General features: G+C 42.2%; 1 protein-coding gene across 2 annotated transcripts in view; it reads right to left on the bottom strand.

The window, feature by feature from the left end:
- The window catches only part of LAS1L (LAS1 like ribosome biogenesis factor), a 55221-nt gene extending 54735 nt beyond the window's left edge, over positions 1–486 (bottom strand). For both annotated transcript variants that reach the window (XM_032765907.2, XM_075068773.1), the window contains exon 1: positions 257–486. In XM_032765907.2, the coding sequence (XP_032621798.1) occupies positions 257–438 (182 nt within the window). In that variant the 5' untranslated portion in view covers positions 439–486. The remainder of the gene's footprint in view (positions 1–256) is intronic.
- Positions 487–21126: the final 20640 nt, after the last annotated feature.

Raw genomic sequence — 21126 nt, 5'->3', positions numbered from 1 at the left:
TCCTAGTCCATGTAAAATATCAGTTCACAGCACAGTGTCACTGACCATTCCCCTGAGCAGAATGAAGGATACAAGTGCTGGATGGATGCATTGACACTGAGGGGTCGGGCGAGTCATGGCTCTCAGCACCCCCGGACAGGGCCGCAAGTGCAAGGCGCACTCAGCCCGAGATGGACAGCCGGGGCTACAGCCCGACCCCGCCTGACGGGCTCCCTGAGGCACTCTGGAGCCAGCCCCTCCCCCGGCGCCCCCTCACCTGCTCCGCCAGCCCGACACCCGGTCCAGGGCGTCCCGCTGCAGCCGGCAGTCCCCGCAGTACAGCCCCACCATCACCTGGTCCCACTCGGCCTTGCTCCTCCAGGCCACCACGCTCCGTCGCGGTGGGCGCTTCCCGCAGGCCCGTCCCCCCGGCTCCGCGCGAGCCCCGCTCCCCGCCATGTCGCGCGCTCGGAACCCACGCAGCCAGCCAGCCTTTCCGCGGGGCCGAGGCCCGGGCCAATCAAAGCGGAGATGGCCGTGAGCTTCCGCCCTCTTCCATTGGCTCCTCCACCAAGCACGTGGCTGAAAGCGGGTCCTAGCTCTGGGGGGAGGGGCGGGCGCGTGCGTGCTCGGCTGCAGTCGGCCGTACAGCGTCCCCTAGCAACCTAGCAGGTAAGCGCCCGACTGGTCCCGCCCCCAGCATCCATTTGTGCTGGGGCGCCGAGCGCGGCCCGGGCTCCCCCCCGCGCCTCCACCCAGCCTCGTGTCCTTCTCAGCCCGGCCCTCTAGGGCCGGTTCAGCCCCGCCGCTACCGCCCCAACCGGCCTCCCTCCCCCGGCTGTCTGCTCCCCCCTCCCCGCGAGTTTTGAACCAGCGGCTGGGAGCTCCTTTCCCCACCCCCCGCTCATCGGCCCGAAGCTCCTTTTCCCCCTCCCCTCACTGACTGGGGAGCGATTTCCCCCTTTTCCTCCCCTGCTGGGAGCGATTCACCCCCCATCTTCCCTTCCTAGTGGGGAGCATCCTGGTCTGACACCCGCCCCCTTCCCCAGGGCTGCTCTCTGGTGTTTCCTTGGTCCCTCCAGCTACCCAGCCTCCTTCCTGCCCCAAAGTGGTATCCCACTGCTAGCTGGATCATAAGTAAAATAGCTTCATTTCCTGGTTCCAAACCCAAAAGTACTCACACACTTACCCTGTTTTGCTGGCCAGATCCCAGCCCATACCCATTCCTCTGCCCCCATCTCTGCCACTTGGCTCAGTTGGGGGTGTGACACATTGGCAGGGGGAATGTTGATGCTAGGCAGCTTGGGCCAGCACAGCTTGGGCAGGTGGCAACACCAGGCAGCATGAGCCCGCTTCGTGCATCCCATTTTCAGTTTAGAGAAATATGGTCACCCCAGCTCTTTGGATTTCAGATGGGTGTCACAGTATATCAAGTTTCTTGAAATAAATTTTAAGCTGGGTTTACACAGAGCCTCAGGAGCTTGTGTTGACTCCAAGGCCTCCCTTTTTTCCACGTCTAGCAAAGTGGTAGGTCAGCATGGCTTGCTGAAAGTAAAATACTTTACAAAAGAATGAAAATCACATTTCTCTTTTTTTGTTCTGTTTCTTTTGCAGGGTAGTTGCACCTTCAACTAAATAAAATTAGCTCATGTGAAAGTGAAAATATTTTGCCTTGATAGAGGTTTAGATGTACTTAATATCAAGTTAGATAATTCATCACATCTTTTAAATCCTAATCTAGACAATCAGACATGACTCAAGGTGGGTGAGATAATACGTTTTATTGAACCAACTTCTGTTGGTGAGAGACAAGCTTTTGAGTGACACCAAGTTTGAAAGCTTGGTCTCTCTCACCAACAGAAGTTGGTCCAATGAAACATATTACTTCACTCACCTTCTCTTTCTAATATCCTGGGACCAATTCATTTACAGTTACACTGCATACAAGTGAAGGTGACATACACAGAAGGAACCAGGGCTACCGAGAGAAAATCAGGCAGTTACGCAATAGAAACTGAGAAAACTATACAAGCTAGAACAATACAAACATTTAATACACAACTTTATTCACACACAAATATGAGAGGGCAGGATTCCTGGTTCTGTTGCCAACTTTGCCATCACACTGCATGAGTTTAAGCAAGTCACTTAGGGGTTGCCTACACATGGAGCTATTCTAGAATAGCTTATTCTGAATAACTCCATATGTGGACACTCTTTATCTTATTCCAGACAGAGTATCTGCCCATAGAGTTATTCAAGAACAGCTATTGCACTTTAGATTCACACCCTCCCTTATTCAAGTGTAGCTTGAATTAGCTTTCAAGTGTAGACCAGCCCTTAATTTCAGTGCTTCACTTTGCCTGTCTATAAAAAGGGAATAATAGTTACTTGCCCAACAGTGGTGCTGTCAGGATTCATGAATTCAAGTTTGTGAACTACTTTGTGACTCCCCAGGTAAAATATTATATATTCTGTAAATTTCAAGTATTGGTCTTTTGTCCACACCCTCCCACAAAAAAAAATCCTAAATATTTTGGACAAATCTCTTAATGTTGTTAATTTTACTAGCCTGTGTGTCCTGTAATGACATGTATTTCTTGTAATGTCATATGTAACACAAAACAGTGTGTTCCTGCAGCAGTCTGGCCCTGCCTTGTAGTCTGCCAACTTGGCTGGTGGTAGCAGCTAGTGAAACAAGGAGTTACTGATGAACATATAGTAACAATCTGTCAAAAACTTCTTGTATCAGTTATTTCCACAAATTTTAAAAAAAGAATGTCAGGGAAGAGGGAGGACTGGAGGGGGGTTACAGAGGGGGCGTACTGGAAGGGGCATTTGGGAGGAACCTGGGAGGGTGCTGGAGGGGTCTGAGTGTACTAGGAAAGAGGGCACAGTTGCTGGGATGCTGGAGGGATGTGTGTACTGGGAGTGGGTATTTGGGAGGTACTGGAGGGGGTACCTGCGGCCTTACTCTTGAGGTCGGGGGGAGGCAGTGTCATGCTTCCTGTCATGGTGGCAAGGTGGCTAGCTCAGGCCTGAGATGCAGCGCCAGCCTCCCAGCTGGCCTCTCTTCCCCAGGGCAGGGAGCTGGGGCAGGACCGTCCTTAGGCATAGGCAGCCGTGTAGGGCACCCAAAAATTTGGGGCACCCCTGGATCTTGGTGTCCACCCTTCCTCTTCTTCCTATCCCTGTTCTGACCCTGCAGGCTTCCACAGCTAGCTGCTGCAGCCTGGTTACTCTTGCTCCGGAGGAGATCTTCTACAGGTCTGTCTCATCTTACACTGGGGTCACGTTCTGCAGTCAGCGCGTAAAGCGAAAACTGCGTATAGTCTAAACTACACTGAGTGTAATGGTGGGCGGAATCGCCCGCACTACAGAAACAGTATTCAAATTGTTATTTTTCTCTTTTTTTGTTGTTTTGTTTTTGCCCACTGTGTAAAGCTGAAATCGCGCATGTTAAATGCGCCTAAGATGTGACAGACGTGTAACTTAAAAGTGAAAAAGCCTGCCAGACCTGTTAGCACAACTGAAACGGTTAAAGAGCCATTCAAGTGGTAATGAAGCCATTTAACTGGCATTTGCCACCTCCCAGGTATATACTGTCAGTTTCTGAATTTACTGACAAAAACTCTGCTTTCTCTTCAGTTGGTATAAATCTTTCGCCTTTTACTCAGAACATGTTAGTCTATGGAACCTTAGTTTAAAATTTGCTTTAAAAATATTTCATTAGTGTGTTGCTGAAGATGATAAAATCACATCTCTAAAAAATCCTTGAAGAGAGCCCTTAAAGGGACAACATCCCTTTAGTGCCAGATAGCTAGACAAATGAGTTTCCGTTTCTTTACTTCTAACTATTTGATGAACTAGTTTTAAGAGAACTCTCCAGCAAAATCAGTACCTTAGTAAGATATAAAACCCTTTGTTATGCCTAAAATCTTTGGAAACATATTTTTTAAAGTTGGTGAAATTTCATAAACTTGTCTATTGTTATGGAGATCACGCAATGTAAATTAATGTTCCCTTTTTCTGAAAGCAATGAACATTGTTATGAACACACTAAACTTCTGTGACTGATTAATTTAAAATTATGTCTTTGTTTCAGTGAGTTAAATATGTAGTAATCTGGAATAATTACTTTATGAAAGTTTAAGAGTACATTTAAAATATAAAATCAGCTTAGAAATACTGATTAAGAAAATGTAAAACAGAGAAGAGCTGTGTCATATATTCCATAATATTTAATGTTGTATCCAGCAGGACAGCTGACTTGCCCTACTACAAAGTTTTTCAAATAAATCTCTGACAAACTTCAGGATATATCAAAAAAACCATGACTGACATTTTTTATTCCCAAGTTTAGTGCTTTTAATTAAGTACCTTCTGCATGTCCAGTCTTCACCCTGTGGCATGCAGTGGAAAACCTGCTCCATTTTCTTTAGAAAGAAATTGCAGAAGAGTGTGTTTTGGTTTTTTTTCCAAATGTAATTTGCTTCATTTGAGTTCAGGGATTTGGCTGGAAGGGGGTGATCGAGGAGGGAGACAGTGGGGAGTGGACAGGGCCTGGGCAGAGTGGGCGCAGGGCCTGAGACAAAGCAAAGGTGGAGTATGGGCACGGCCACAGGTGGGCTGGGGAGCTAGCGTCCCCAAGCTGCAGCTTCACCCATGGCCCATGGTAGCTGGTAAGAGCGAGTCGGCTCCCGCACACCCAGTGCTCGCTGCAGTCTCCTTAGGCAGGGGCCATATTCACAGAGCCAAATGCGTCAGCGCCATGTATTCTGCGTGAGGGAGAGGGTATGGGGCTTTCTGCGGGGAACTGTGAATCTCTGGCGCTGTGAGGCAGGCCAGGCAGCTTGGCATCCTTTACTGCCTCATCCCTTCTCCCCCGGGCTGCCGTCAGGCACAGGGGCACCAGTTTAATAATACAGCATAGAGCTCGATAAATCCTAAGGACAGCCCTGAGCTGGGGCCCCTCTTGGCCGAGTCCTGAGTCCCCATGGTGGGTTAGGTGGTCTGCCTGAGAGGCGCTTGGGTCCGGCAGCTGTGGATGCAGGGGACGGACCAGTTGAGACTCAGAGATGGGTCTTTCTGAGCCACAATGTCTGATCTGCTTGAAAAATCCTGGACGTTTCCTCTTATTTGAAAAATCCGCTCAGACAGAGGTTGGATCACCACAAAAGAGGTCATGTCCGTAAAAACCCACATGCTTAGTAACCCTAGTTATCTTATAGATTGCTGCCTCCTTGTTTTAGGGAATATTGTAGGCTAATACTGCAACAGTCATTTCTTTCAAAGTATCTGAGATGGCTGTGGAGAATTTGAGCTTCTCTTAGGCATTCTGTTTTCATTTGACTGCCTTCATCTTTTCATTCCTTCTGCTTCAGTCTTCCAAGTTCTTTTGGGGCAGTTAAATTATTTTATCCTTCTGCAGAGTATTATGGGTGAATGTTCATGGATATAACCTAAGGGAAGGTAGTAGAACTTGTGTAGAATTTGGAATTCTATCTCCATGATGATTATTTTCCCTAGAGGTGCCCCAATGCATTTATTTCTTTCAAGATGTATATAAAAATGTTGTCTCGTGTAATGATTGTCTAATGTTTGTGTATTCAGACAATATCCATCTAATCTACCTCAGAATTTACATGATTGAAATGTAACCTTTTCAAAAATAGGCCTAAGGCCTTTAGGCTGCTTAATCCATTCACAACAAGGTGCAGCAAAACAAAAGGGTACATATGCCTGCAAGTGCCCCTTCGGTTCAGGGAGCTGATATCTTCTCATGGCATCTGCAGCTCTTTCTAGGCTGATGTCAATACAGCCTTCTGGAAACTGGGTGCAGCTGCCCTGCCTTCTTCCCTTGTGCTTCTGAGAGAACTTCTCCAAGTCTTCACAACATTTACCCAAATGTTGCCTTCTCTTGTTGGGGAAACTGGCATATGCCATGACCTGAGGGCCCCTTTGTGCAGACTCTTTGGGATCCAAAATCTGTCGCTCTCATGCAGTCTTTGTGCAGAAGGACTGAGCTGTGGAGATAACTTAGGGCTCTCTACAGCCAATTCTCAGTTCCATCTCCTTAGCACAGTCATGTATAGAACAGATGACAGGAATCTCCATTAACAGGAAAAGAAGGTTAACAAGGGATAGGGAAGATTAGGTATCCCCAAGACTATCTGTTGCTGAGTGAGAACCCTGCTTATCTCACCTTATTTTGCAGAGATATAATTTGACTCTGTTCTGCTGTGCAGTGTTTCTCGGGTGCCCTCATTTGAAGACTGTTCTGCCATGTGGCCTGGGATGGCACCCTGTGGTTCTTGCAATGTGCCACGAAGTGTTCGGTGAGTGAATTCTTTGTTCCTTGACAGTAGTGAATGGTGATTTGAGGGACACCTTTCTAATCCCATACAGTACCAAAGGGATTTTCTCCCCTGTCTGGTCATTGAAGTCAGTCAGTCCATTTAAGAGGTTCTCAAGTTTCAAATGTTGAAGATTTACCTTCATCACTTGACCTAACGCAACTTGATTATAACATTTCTTGGAGACAGTTCATCGCTGGAATAATTGCAATGAAGCCACCCCAAGAATGAATATGACTTATTGTCTCTTCCTGTTTATTCTAACATTCTGCCTGTTAGAAATAGAAAAGCCTCACTGCACTATATTATCTCTGACTCCCCAACCCCTAATCTGTCTATAGAGATTTGGGATGTAAGAACTATGTTAGCCTTTCAGGATCTATTAAGTTTTCCCTTCTACACAGCAGATCATGTTTACCATGGCCTGCCTGCTGTGATAGGCTTTAAGTGTTTTCACATGGGCTAGCTGTGGGATAGCATTACCATGCGTCTTTTAACATCATATGTATCTTCATTTACCACTGCAATGAAAAGCGCTATGACTCCTGAGCATACTCTGCAGCACATTCAGAGCAGTGAGATGGTGGTGACTGGCAAGAGGAGAGCGTGCAGATGCTATGGTGTTGACCACACGGGCAGCAGGAGAGCCAGCCCAACCAAAGCCTGGAAAAGTCTGATTGTTTCCTCTGGTCTCACCCTGTTCAGGTGGGGTTACCGGGCTTTATTCCAGGCTCTCTGAAGAATCATCTCTGTATGAGTTACATTCAGTTCACATTTTTGAAATTTTTCCTCCACAGCCACAAGACCTTTGTCTTTTAAAACGAAAGCTGAGATTCTGAAGAACAAGGTAGTAACTTCAGAGAAGTGCTGGTATGGCATATGGGCTCATATTGGCTGTTGCCATGCCCTGGTTATATGATTTGGGTTTCCTGGGTGCTTAGCTGTAGGAAGAACATAGCATTTGTATTATGCATTGCTTCCTTCTGTTTTCCTAGATGCCGAATAACCATCAGAATATTCCTACATTCCTGTCCCGGGTCCTAGGGCTCACAGAAAACAATAAGAAATGCTGCAGCAATGTTCATTGGTAAGCATAGCAAATTCACTTGATATTTATTTAGATGCTTCCCTCAAAGCCCTTTTCTGTTCTATCTGACAGCACCATTTAACTTCTCACTTCCAGAATTCTAAGATGAGGGGGGTGGCGGGGAGAGTCAGAACTGTAAGTATTCCAAGAGGAAGGGAGCACCTTAGGTGTCTTAACCCCACCTACTACCCATACCCACAACTCTTTGGCTGCATCTATGGAAAACCCTATAATATCATGTGAATTCAGTCTCTTTTGGAAATCAGCCCCTCAGTAACTTCTGGGTATTTGATGTTTTGTGTATATATTTAATAAATGTATTTAATTTCCCAAGGGTTGTCTTGGGAGAATAGCTGAATCTTTAGCAGTTTTCCGCAGAGAATTTGAAAACAATCCCTACTTTACCTATCTGTAAAATGCAGATAAGAACACAGACGCTAGGTCGACACTACAAGCTAGGGCATAATTCCTTTACTTGTCTACATGTACTTGTGGTAGCTCAATGAGCACTAGTGCAAGAATAAATAGTATTGTAACCCTGGTACCACAGGCGGCAGCAGCAGTGGAGGTATGTCTGAGCCATGCCAAGAACACACAACCACCCACAAGTTTCACATGGATTTGTACTCAGTGCTACTCAGGCTACTGCAGCTGCTCCTGTGGCAGAGGCTGACTGCTGCCACTCCAGCCTAGCGGTGGGGCTGGGTACCAATCAGCTGTTTGGCAGTCCCCAGAGCACCAGCCAGCTGTTCCCTTGGCCAGTCCTGGGACTGCCAAACCGCTGATCAGCAGCCAGCTCCAGGGCTGCAGATCAGCTGATGCCAGGGCCACCAAACAGCTGATCGACAGCCAGCCCTGAGGTTGACCTCTGCCCCAGAAGTAGTCCTGGAAACCATGACCTCTCTGACTTCCATGACAGAATAGCAGCCTTAGTCATAATCAATTTTCCTGTTTTCTGACTTTCCAAGATCCCCGTGTTCACATTGTACACAATTCTTCTGAATCCAAACAGACTTTTTTTAAAAATTTGTTTTTAAAAAAACACCAACTTTGGCAGAAGTAGCATTTAAAAATGCTCGCTTTTTTACATTTGAATGGGGAGCATCTCATCTTTTCTCAAAGGACTCTATCTACACAAGCACAGCCTTTATAAACCCCAAACACAGACATGACCATCTCACTTGCACCCATAATGCAGTATGCATATTTCTACATACCATAGGCCAGATCCTTAACAGGATACATAAGAATCAAGAATGAGAGGTAAGGGTAATAAGTGGAGATGTGAGGGGGCCAGGCATATTCTCCATTTCTGTTCTCTTCAATGCCCTAATGAATGCCCCCATGCTCTGGGGGCTCACTACTTGGCAGAAGTCCATCATATCTCAGACAAACAGCACAATATATACCAGGTATTATTACTTTCAAAGGAATGTATAAACATTAACATATTCAGCCTTACAACCTGCCTTCCCAGAGGTAGGTAATATTATCCCCATGCTATTACCCCAAAAATAGACTTTTGGAATGCCCCAGAATAACCTGCCTATTGCTACCTTAAGCTATCCCTCCCAATGCATGTGTTTTCGGGGCAGTTAAGGAAACACGGAAGGACATGGATATAACCTTCCGATAAATGATTGACCCAGGCACTGTTCTTTCCAGAACAAAGTGTCTTTTATTGATGTAACTAATAATCCCTTCTGCAATGTAATCTAAAATAACTACTAATTCTCTGAAACATAAATTAGACACAAATCCCTTAATGCAAGTTTAAAAAGCATCTAAACTACAATAGCATGCAGTTCAAATGATTCTAAGCAATGTGTTCTGCCACAGATGGCAGAAAGCAAGTTCTTAATCTTGTACTTTGTAATTTTCTTGTGTACAATTTAATTAAAACACACACACACTTCAAGCATACACATACTAATACTACACTAAAATATTATACTTAACATAAGCCTGCTAGTTTTTAGTTTTATCTCCTAGTGATGCTGACGCTGTGGTGGCTGATGCTGTTTCTGGTGTTGTCAGCGTCAGTCAACTGCCAATTTAGAAAGCTTCTTTGGAATTTTCTCTCTCTCTCTCTCTCTCTCTCACCGGCAGCTCTTCTCACTCCTTTCCAGTAGTTCTTCTTGCTGTTTCCTGACTGACTTCTGCCTGTGATCGTCTGCCTTTTACGCTGTCCTGTCAGAACTGTTTTTTATACTGTCTATTTTAATCTCTACTGACTATGCTCACTACTAGATATTACCTCATCCTTAGCTACCAGAAGAAGCAGCCCCAAACCAGCCCAAACTGGAGCTGTTTGACCTCTTCTCAACCTTATGCTTCACAAGTTCATTGTCCAGCATTATCTCATTCGTCACATGCCTACTTGTGTTGTTTTACCTCAGAGCCATGATTGCTTCATCTGATGTACTGCCCATGCTCCAGATCTAGGCCTACTTCATGGCCATACCTCATTTTATGCTGAGTTCTGGTCATTTGACTTACAATGTCCAATGGTAAGTAACCTGCAACTTTCTGTGGTGAAATGACTTCTGCTTACTCAAGCTGGGGTAGCGTAACTTAGGTTGACTTATCCTGGTAGTGAAGACAAGTCCTTGGATAATAGAGGACAGTGTCTCTCCCCAGTCCAAGGTTTGGTCTGAATAGTGTCCTATTCTTTTGAACGAGACTGAACGCGCTCTCTCTTGCATTTGAATGGGGTAAAACTAAGAGAACCCTGGCAATCTTGGACAGTAATAGGAACTTTGAGAAAGAGCTTTTGACATTGCTAAGATATGCCCATAGTGTCCATCCTGTATGGCCCAGCAGTGTTCTCTGTCAGTTTGTAGTGCTGCCTCAACCTTACACACTGAGTGATGTCTGATTTCTGCATAAACTGATAATCAACAAACTCCTCTTGAACCTCCGTATCTCAGCTGGAGAGAGATTGAACATGTACAGGTATCTACCAACGAAGTGCTCAATGTGTTCAAAAGTGCAGTTTTCCCTACTATCAAAGTTCACAAACGCTGCCATCTTTAACATTTCATCATTCAGAGGTAGCTTCTTACATGTATAGTTGGCTACACTCGAATGCTGTGGCTGCACAAAAGAACTTCTGTTTTCTGCTCTTCCAACTTCCAACCTGTTTTGTGACCAACCCTACAAACTGGAAGCTGATTGTCCGAATTAACGAAGTCTACATCTGTAAGGGAGACAACATATTTTTGATCACTTGCACCTGAGTCAACTTTCTTAGCAGTTTCCTCTCAAAAGTAGAAAACACACCATCTATCATGTAAACACAAGGATCTTCCCTCTGTGGAAACTTGTTAGTGGTGCTAAACACTGGGAGGACAGCCTGATAGAACAACAGATAAACTTCTGACATGGGATCCCTGAAAGCAGCACTTATTCTCTTGAATCTTGCACAGCTATCAACAGACAAAAAACAGCTTTTGAGAGCTGCACACTGCTGTGACAATCTTTTAATAGCTATTTCCAGGCTAAGACATCTAGTGTCAGAGTAGCAGCCGTGTTAGTCTGTATCCGCAAAAAGAACAGGAGTACCTGTGGCACCTTAGAGACTAATTAATTTATTTGAGCATAAGCTTTCGTGGGCTACAGCACACTTCATCGGATGGATGTAGTGGAAAATACAGTAGGAAGATATACACACACACAGAACATGAATCAATGGGTGTTACCAAACACACTATAAGGAGAGTGATTATCAGCAGGAGAGAAAATATCTAGTATGAACATGCATCAGAATCTCTGTATTCAACATCACAGAAACTACAGAACTCCTCCAAGAATGACTTTCATTTTGTGCTTTTGTGAAAGTAATAGTGGCAATCAATACATAAATCTTCAACATAGAATCCTGACACTCTAGGAAACTGTGAAGCACCGCAGTATTGTGGATGATGTGACATGGATATCTCATGAAATATACCCATGCATTCTTACTTTGAACCAGTGTCTTCAATGATTTGTTCTTACCTATGTTTACACTGGCATTGTCTACAGAAAACCCAACACAGTTATCCCATAGTATCTCATGTGACATCATTCTCTCATCATGTTTTGGAACAAATTTATTTTGCAGTGGCTTCATGAAGGCCAATAGTGAGGCATAAGTCAAGTAACTGGTTGTCACTAGATGTTTCTAAGTTTCTGTTGTTAGAGCCATCAACAGAGAGAGAAAAGGCTTCACTCTTCATTTGTCTCACAAGACGCTCTTGGAAATAGGGAGCAATGGCACCATTCAGCATACATGTTGATTTGATTCTTGCAGAATGTTGGGCAATCCGGCTGTCAGGGAAGGTATCTTTAAACAGGGGCCACAGGTGCTGCTGTGCAAGCACAGTTGTAACTTTCACTTCTGCACATGTCAATGGAGAGGGGTAAAAACAACATTTATATTTCGTTCACAAACAAATTGTAATATGCAAAAAAAATGAATTTTTTCAAAGCTAAATATAAAAATGGGAAATTAATAGGCAGTTAAGGAACATTCAAACAGTATAACCAAATTTTTACAAACATGTATGTTAATAATATACAAATGAAGCGGATTTTTTTAATGTGATATAAGGATTGCAAGTTTTTGTCTGTGTAATTCTATTTGTAACATACTATATTTTAATAATCCTGTTGATGTGGATAAGGGTATCAGCTTAGTTAATTAATATTTAACCATCATCAGGACACATTGAAAACTGTACAGAAACAGAAAAATCTTGGTCCCAATAAAAGTTAATTCAGAAAAACAAAATTTTCTGAAAGAACATTGCAGAGTTTCTGACAAATTACTAAGATTACAGTTCTACCAAAACAAACAAACAAAAAAAGAAAAGTCTAATTACTGCTGGGATAAAAGGTATTAAAGGAATTTGCATCTGTGAAAACACTGCTCTGCTATTTGTGTGATGTATTTTACTTTCCAGTTTATGAGTTACATCTTTTTCTCTTTGATGGCCCGAGGGCTGCTGCCAGTGACACCAGAAGCAGAGCTAAGGGAGGTTTGTGGGAGCTGTAGTCACCCTAAAATTTGCCTTAGGTCCCCCTCCCCACTCCCATAACCATGCTTCCCAGTGCAAAGAGAAAATATTATGCAGAAGTGTGGGTGATATGGTATGGCATTTACACACTTACTTCTCTGCTGCTAGTGGTGGTGGCGCTGCCTTCGGAGCTGGGATCCCGGCCAGCAGCCGCTGCTCTCCGGCTGTCCAGCTCTGAAGGCAGAGGGGAGAGAATCGTGGCTGCTGGCCGGGCGCCCAGCTCTGAAGGCAGTGCTGCCACCATAGTGCAGAAGTAAGGGTGGCATGGTATGCCACACACATGTAGTCCCCATGGTTAAATTCTGGTAAATTAATGGTAAATTCTCAGAATGGAGAGGGGTAACTAGTGGTGTTCCCCAAGGGTCAGTCCTAGGACCAGTCCTATTCAATTTATGCATAAATGTTTTGGAGAAAGGGGTAAACAGTGAGGTGGCAAAGTTTGCAGATGATACTAAGCTGCTCGAGATAGTTAAGACCAAAGCAGATTGTGAAGAACTTCAAAAAGATCTCACAAAACTAAGTGATTGGGCAACAAAATGGCAAATGAAATTTAATGTGGATAAATGTAAAGTAATGCACATTGGAAAAAATAACCCCAACTATACATATAATATGATGGGGGCTAATTTAGCTACAACGAGTCAGGAAAAAGATCTTGGAGTCATCGTGGATAGTTCTCTGAAGATGTCCACGCAGTGTGCAGAGGCGGTCAAAAAAGCAAACAGGATGTTAGGAATCATTAAAAAGGGGATAGAGAATAAGACTGAGAATATATTATTGCCCTTATATAAATCCATGGTACGCCCACATCTCGAATACTGTGTACAGATGTGGTCTCCTCACCTCAAAAAAGATATTCTAGCACTAGAAAAGGTTCAGAAAAGGGCAACTAAAATGATTAGGGGTTTGGAGAGGGTCCCATATGAGGAAAGATTAAAGAGGCTAGGCCTCTTCAGCTTGGAAAAGAGGAGACTAAGGGAGGATATGACAGAGATATAAAATCATGAGTGATGTGGAGGAAGTGGATAAGGAAAAGTTATTTACTTATTCCCATAACACAAGAACTAGGGGTCACCAAATTAAATTAATAGGCAGCAGGTTTAAAACAGATACAAGGAAGTTCTTCTTTATGCAGCACACCGTCAACTTGTGGAACTCCTTACCTGAGGAGGTTGTGAAGGCTAGGACTGTTGTTTAAAAGAGAACTGGATAAATTCATGGTGGTTAAGTCCATAAATGGCTATTAGCCAGGATGGGTAAGGAATGGTCTCTCTAGCCTCTGTTTGTCAGAGGATGGAGATGGATGGCAGGAGAGAGATCACTTAATCATTGCCTGTTAGGTTCACTCCCTCTGGGCACCCGGCATTGGCCACTGTCAGTAGACAGATACTGGGCTAGATGGACCTTTGGTCTGACCCGGTACGGCCGTTCTTATGTTGTGTTCTTATAGTTACCACAGTACACAAGCTTGGAAAGCAGCTTTCCAAGTTTGCGGGGGGAGGGATAGCTCAGTGGTTTGAGCATTGGCCTGCTAAACCCAGGGTTGTTAGTTTAATCCTTGAGGGGTACACTTAGGGGTCTGGGGCAAAAATCAGTACTTGGTCCAGGCAGGGGGCTGGACTCAATGACCTTTCAAGGTCCCTTCCAGTTCTAGGAGATAGGTATATCTCCAATTATTAAAAAAAACATATTTATTCAGACCAAGTGAGATAAGCTTAGGAACATGTATGAGAGTGAGATAACATGCTGATGAGTATCACACCCAATGAGTGAGACTTGACATGTCTGGAAGGGCCTCTTGGTCAGTCCACCTGCCCCACTGTGGGACCTCAGAGTGCAGTCAGTAGGGGTGACAGGGCTAGGCCCTGACTCCCTACCCTGGGAAGAGGGAGAGGTCACAGGGAGGCACTGACTGACTGCATTCTGGACCTGTGCCAGCCAACCTACCACCATGACAGGGAATGCAACACTTCCCCCCACTACAGGTACACCCTTCCACTTCCTCCCCACTCAGGTTGTGGGCTCCTGCATTTTAGCCACCCTGTGGCCCTGGTTAAATCCCCCCAGGTACCTGTGCAAGAACTGAACTAACACCCTCACTCTGCTCTCAGGGCCAGGATAAAAACCAGGGGCACAGGTTCCCAACTGCTTTAATCAACGGAGCCCACTCCTCACTCAAAGCTAATAACAACCTTCTTTCTCAAATATTTTTACATACTGGTTGTTTTCCATTATATCCTCCCTCAGTTTGCTAAATTTGCTGTCGTTGCCTGTACTTTAAGAAAATTTAACAGAGTTAATTAATTTTTCTTGACTCAGGTTTCCCTCCCTTCCAAGGCTGCTTGCACCTCTCCTCCTGCCTCTCCTCACTTCTGCTTTGTTTTTGTTTTAAAAGTTATACTTATTACAGAAATCTCTATTGCTAAAAAGATGAAACAACTGAAAATAAAACAAATCAAAAAACAAACTGAGAGAAAATAAGGTAAATGCTTTAAATAAGCCCAATGAATTAATTAGTTTAACCCTTCAGGAATGTAACAGCTGGAATTATTCCTAACTTTCTTGAAGATATGGTTGCCAAGCAATAGAAATATTAACTTTACATCTAATACTAAGCACTAATTAATAAGAAACATCGGCTTTTCTTATTTCCATTTAATAGCATTTTTTTACAATAAAAGTAGTAGAAAGTAATAGAAGATGCCTTAAGTTACTAAATTAATACACAAAGGGAGGAAATAATTTAATATGGATTTTTATCAGTCTTTATTAAAAGTTTTAAATAAAAATGTAACTTGCTTATTTAAATGTTTAATTCTTTTGTTTGCCTGCCTTTTTAAAATGCATTTTTTAATAATTTTGTGCTCTTAATGCCTTATTTTGTTGATATGATTGTAATTCTGGTGCCATTTGTTTTTAGTTGTAAGTTTGTCATATATGTTGTCCCGTGTTTGTATGTTGTGTGTGTCACGTGACTATTTTTTTGTTTTTATTTTGTTGCAACAAAAGTCGATTTTATACTTTTTTTAATATGTGTTACCACACTATTTTAATATTATGATGAAGTGTAACCATCATAATACCAATTAATTTTTTTTGGCAAAGCTCATAAAGGCCTCCATTATAAATATATGTACATATATTTTTGCTTCAATAAATAATACAATTGCAAACAAAAATAATTCTCTTTTATTAATCACAGGTTTTTGATTTAAAGGGAAAATATAAGGGGAAACAGCAATACTAATGTAAAGGTAATAGTAGCAAAATGTCAGTTTCTTGTTTGCTTTTTCATAAACTTGATTGTGCCTTTATTATATTAAAATATAGTTAAAAGAATGTTATAGCAAAAATGGTCAAAAATATAACAATACATACTATGGGTATGTTGCAAAATGTTAACACTAACCAAATAATTTCAACAGGTTTCCCCCTTTGTGGGTCAAGTACAACCAAGTGTCATAAAAGTTTAGTACCCTCGCAGTGTTGGAATAGACCTGCATTTAAAATTCAGTTTGGTTTAATTTTTATACTCTTTTCTTGTATATTATGTTAAAGGGAAGTAGTTGTTAAAGTTTGTGTTTCTAAACAGTTAACAAAAGTGGAATTGGTGTGACAGGCAAATTAACTCTAGAAAGGTTGGGTAAAAATTCTATTACCAACTCTTTTGCTAAAACGGAGTGCTCAGCAGGGGAGAGCAACATACTGCACAGAAGACTGTGAGCATCTGTTTTAGCAGTTATGCACTGCAGTATAACAAAATAAATAATGTACATTTTAAGGAAGTAAAAATGAATGTCTGCAAAAACTGCAAAAGCATTTGAAACAGTTATACTGTATTTGTGCTAAAAAAAATAAAAAAGCAAAGTCTGCACAAAAGCATACCTTGTTTTATAGAGTATTTGGTCTCTACTACAATGTAAACAAACTAAGTTAATCTGTGTATCAGATTTGGGCTATTGAAAACAAGGGAAATGTAAAACAAACAAGCGAAAACTTTATCATGTTAACCAACTTAAGCTGTTAAGGGTGGATCCCACAGACCAAAGACGTGGGAAGATATCAGTGCACACTGAAGAAGCCCCTGGGTATCAGGAAAAGAAAAACAAAGTCCGTTGTATATAACAGACTGGTCAACTAATTTCAGTCAATTCAGACAATTAAGTATGCAATTGTCTACAGCGCCATTATAGAAACCACAAGCTGGGCCAGGTCTAATTGTTGTTTTAAAATGGATATTGTTAAGCAAAGTAAGTTCATTTCATCTGCCTGTGGTTTTAAATCTTTATCGCTAAAATATGGATGAATTTGGCTACTGTGTAAAAGCAACTGTATCTACAGTATTGCTACATGCTACTTTTTTAATTGATATACTAGCATCAGGAATGTGCACAAGATTCAGGGGCTGGTCAAAAGACTAATCAGCAGCCTGGTATCTTTTCAAAATAGCAGACTCCGAAAGCTAGCTACAATGATTGAGTATATTTCAAGATTATTTGAATGTGGAGACCTATTTAAAATAAGAGTAATATGAAAAATATGTTTGTATGTTGGTGTGTGTGTGTGTATATATAATATAATATATATAAAACAAAACATTAATTATTTTGGCCACCTGGCAGTGGAAACGGTGTTTGAACCTATAATTCATGGATAAGGGCCTGGCTACTAACAAAACAGTACATCATTTATAATGTGAATAATATTGTTAAACTGTTTAACAAACTAATTGCAGCAAACAATATAAAGGTAAGGAAAAAACAAATTGGTAAAGAAATTATTTGTATTGCTTATGAAAGTTACGTAGTAACTACCCTAACCAACTCATTAGGGAACATTTAAAAAGGAAAATAGAGCAACAGGTGCCCATTGCCCAATTTAATAGCTGAACAACAAGTAATTGGGGATGATATTGCTTGCACCCCCTGGTTTGTACTTTAAGCCTAATTTTAATGGTGGTTCAAATGATTACCACCACTATCGTCTTGGAAATGTGCAGGTGGGTAATAAAGTTGAAAAAGAAATCACAGAAAGACAGGAATATAATGCAAATGAAACAAATGCTGATATAAAAAGAACGACAGAAGCAGGGGAATGTAGCTAAGGCGTGGCCCAAAATGAGTAATTAGCACCTGGAGGGAAGTCTCATTTTTTGGAAGATAGGGTTAAGGAAGAAAATAAATTATTAGGTTGAAAACGGAATGTGCTAAATTAAGATAAGTAAATAGGTCAGTAGGCCAAGAAGACAGAATGTCTGCACCAACTAAGATAAGAGGGAAAACAGAGAACTATTTACGATGAAATAGATAATAAAGGACAAAGAATGTAGAGATGAGGTAAAGAGCAAGTTGAATCAGAGTCAGTGCATGGATGTATAGTAAAGGCAATGTGCAATGTATATAAAAGGAGAAGGTTTCTGTGTAATTTTGGAGCTGTAATCTACCCTGCATCCACCCCCCTACATTTGACTGTGACCAACTCAGTGTAGCACTGCTGTATGTAACTTGCTATTTGCATAAACAATTTTTCTGTTAATACAAGTCATGGGGTCAGTGATACAGCATTCTAATTAAGGCACATGTTATTCAGAACAATTTTGTTTAGTGTCAAATTACAAATATGGAATCCTGACAACAATATTTGATAAACTGGTTACTGTCCATTCAGTAGGTTATCTGGAAAACAGCATCTACCGGGAACAACCAAATCTACCTCAACTACTGGCGTGTTACAAACCTAAAGAGCACCACACCCAGCTTGTTATGTCAGGAATGTTGCAACTCCAGTGTGTGGCCACAATAATTCAGGCCAATCTAATGGACTGAGAAACTAGTTGGTCTTGTCTCCTGCCCAGCAAAGCTTACTAGATGGTGACAACCAACAGTAAGGGCAACCCATAACATGGATGGGACAGTACTGTGTAGTAACTAATTACAAGAAATTTATATATGAGGGGCTTACTTGTAATGTCACTATTTCAAATGTCTGTTTAGGTAATAAAGGTAATAATTGGAGATATACCTATCTCCTAGAACTGGAAGGGACCTTATAAGGTCATTGCATCCAGCCCCCTGCCTTCACTACCAGGACCAATGTTTGCCCCAGATCCCTAAGTGGCCCCCTGAAGGCTTGAACCCTGGGTTTAGCAGGCCAATGCTCAAGCCACTGAGCTATCCCTCCCCTCATGGACTTTGAGCTGTGAAATATATTGTAATAGTGCCTATTCCAATTTTTTAAAATGGGACTAAGAACAATTGGAAAAAGGAAATTGTCCACAGGTTGTAAGAGGGAATGTGCAGACCACTGGACATGTGGGGCATGAATGTAAGAATGGGTAAAGCAAAATGACCAAGAAATCATGTTTAGCCCACTGCGTCATTTTCAGTCCATACATTTTGCTTTTCTGGAATATTGGGTAAACATCCTCCCCATAAAAGACAAAAAGCGGGGGAATGTAGTAGATAAGAGTCTGGAGCACTATGCCTGGTGCAAGATTTGAGGCCTGAACCGGAGGCTGTGAACCAAAGTCAGGGCATGTAGCAAAGTAGATGCTTACAAGTTCATTATCCAGTACATGAACTTGGCAAAGTTGTTGCTAGTTTATTAGCTATTTACATAAATATATTTTAGCTAATACAGATGCATTCCAATCTAATACAAGATAAGATGGTTTGACAAAATAATGAATAGGAATGTTTTGTCCAAGATACCAGGAACAAAGGGAGGTAACAAACAGATGTCATGAAATACATAAGGGGGTGTTTAACTTGTGTTTTCTTGTTGTTTGTTTCGGCCTATAAGTGTCATAGTACTTTGCCTTAACCCTTTGTCCAGTTGAGGAGAGCCGCTAACTGAGCTGAGTCCATTTCAATGAGCATACATACGTTAGTGCAACTGTAGACATTGATCCAGGGAGCTAGTACTGTGCATCATTGACAATAAACCTGGCTGAGTGCCTTCACCACCGAACCGTGTTTATGGTCTTCCTTTATTAATAATCTCAAGGTCTGCTGGACTAACCTGCTGCACTGTCTACTAATAATAATGAAGCTTTAAGGACAGAAGCAATGAGCAGCCACCTTAACTGTGTGTTATTGCAGTTTGGGTGCTCTTTAGCTTGTTATTTAGGATTTGTGTTTTATAACATCAATAAGAGAGTTGTTAGCTTGTTATTGTATTAGGAATGTTGTTTGCACCAATCAAGAGTGCTTTGTTTTGAAAAAGATACCTGTTAGTCATTCATCAGAGGGCTGTATCCGTATCCTCTAATATTTTCTTGGGCACACTGGAGACCCATACCTGATGGGAAAAGATTGGGTTTGAGGGAGCCTTTGGTAAGCTTGGCAGAGGACACTAGGTGAGCTACTCGGGGTGGGGGGGTATCTAAATTCTGTTTTCTGGGGTAATGGTGGGGGGGGGGGCAATTGATCACACTTAGATGCTTGGCTGATCATGCCCACTTGGAGTGGAAAGATGCTGCAAAGCTCCCTGGACTGAATAGGGAATATTGGATTTTTTTTTTCAAGAGTAGGGAGTGTCATTAATTAATTAATTCTCAATTTGAATTCAGGGCTGAAACCTGGTATTAAAAGGCTCAACCCTTAATCAACCAATGTAGGGGATATTACCTGTTTTCATAGATTCTAATGCCAGAAGAGATGATTGTGATCCTCTGGACTAAATTCCTGTATAACACAGGCCATAGAAATCCTCAAAATAATTCCTCTTTGAACTAGTGTAATTTTTTTTTTTTTTTGGTAATTTAAACATCCAATCTTGATTTATAAATGGCCAGTGATGGAGAATTTACCACACAAAAAAAAATTACCTGAGTAAATGTTCCCGATGGTTAATTACTCTCACTGTTAAAAATGTACACCATCTTTCCAGTATGAATCTGTCTAGCTTCAACTTCCATCCATGGGATCTTGTTATACCTTTAGCGGCTACATTGGAGAGCTCATTATCAAATATTTGTTCCCATGTAGTAAGTGCTTAATACGTCTGCCTTTTCTGCTTTGTCACTGACATTATGTTTGAACATGATGATAATGTGGCAGACTGAGCCTATGGTGGCTCGAGAGAGGCCAAGAGGGGGTTGTGCATAGATTGGGAAAAAGAGACTGACCTCTTAGCAGAGCAGAGTGAGTGGGGTGGATCAGGTAGGGGGTTGGAGGGGCCAGCAAGACACTATTGTGGTTTGCTGAGGAGTTTGGTAATTAAGGGTTTTCTGGAAGAAGACCAGGGAGCAGAACAAAGGGGTTCTGTGTGCATTAGACAGTAGGAGAGAGATTGGCCATCAGGGCCCATCTCTCACATACTTACGTACATGTCAGGCATAGTCTTTTTTTATAGTATTGCGTCTGGCATGGGCCTCACAGCCTCTCTTCATGTATCTGATGGTCCTCATGGAGCTGAAAGAATTTAGCAGAAACACAACCCTACAAGGGAAATAATTTATAGAAATCAGTCAGGTAAAATGGTATGAACTGAAATAGGTTATATGCAGTGAAAATCCTGGCCAGATACAGCAAAGGGAGTTACTCCCAGCAGTAAGGCCACCCTTTCCCATTTGGATTATTAGAAAAATAACAACCTCGTCGTAGAGAGACTGAATGAATTAGGCTTAATCTAAATAAATGGT

This window comes from Chelonoidis abingdonii, chromosome 8 (assembly GCF_003597395.2).
Source record: "Chelonoidis abingdonii isolate Lonesome George chromosome 8, CheloAbing_2.0, whole genome shotgun sequence".
In the NCBI taxonomy this organism is placed as follows: Eukaryota; Metazoa; Chordata; order Testudines; family Testudinidae; genus Chelonoidis; species Chelonoidis abingdonii.
This window is presented reverse-complemented; position numbering and strand designations above follow the sequence as displayed.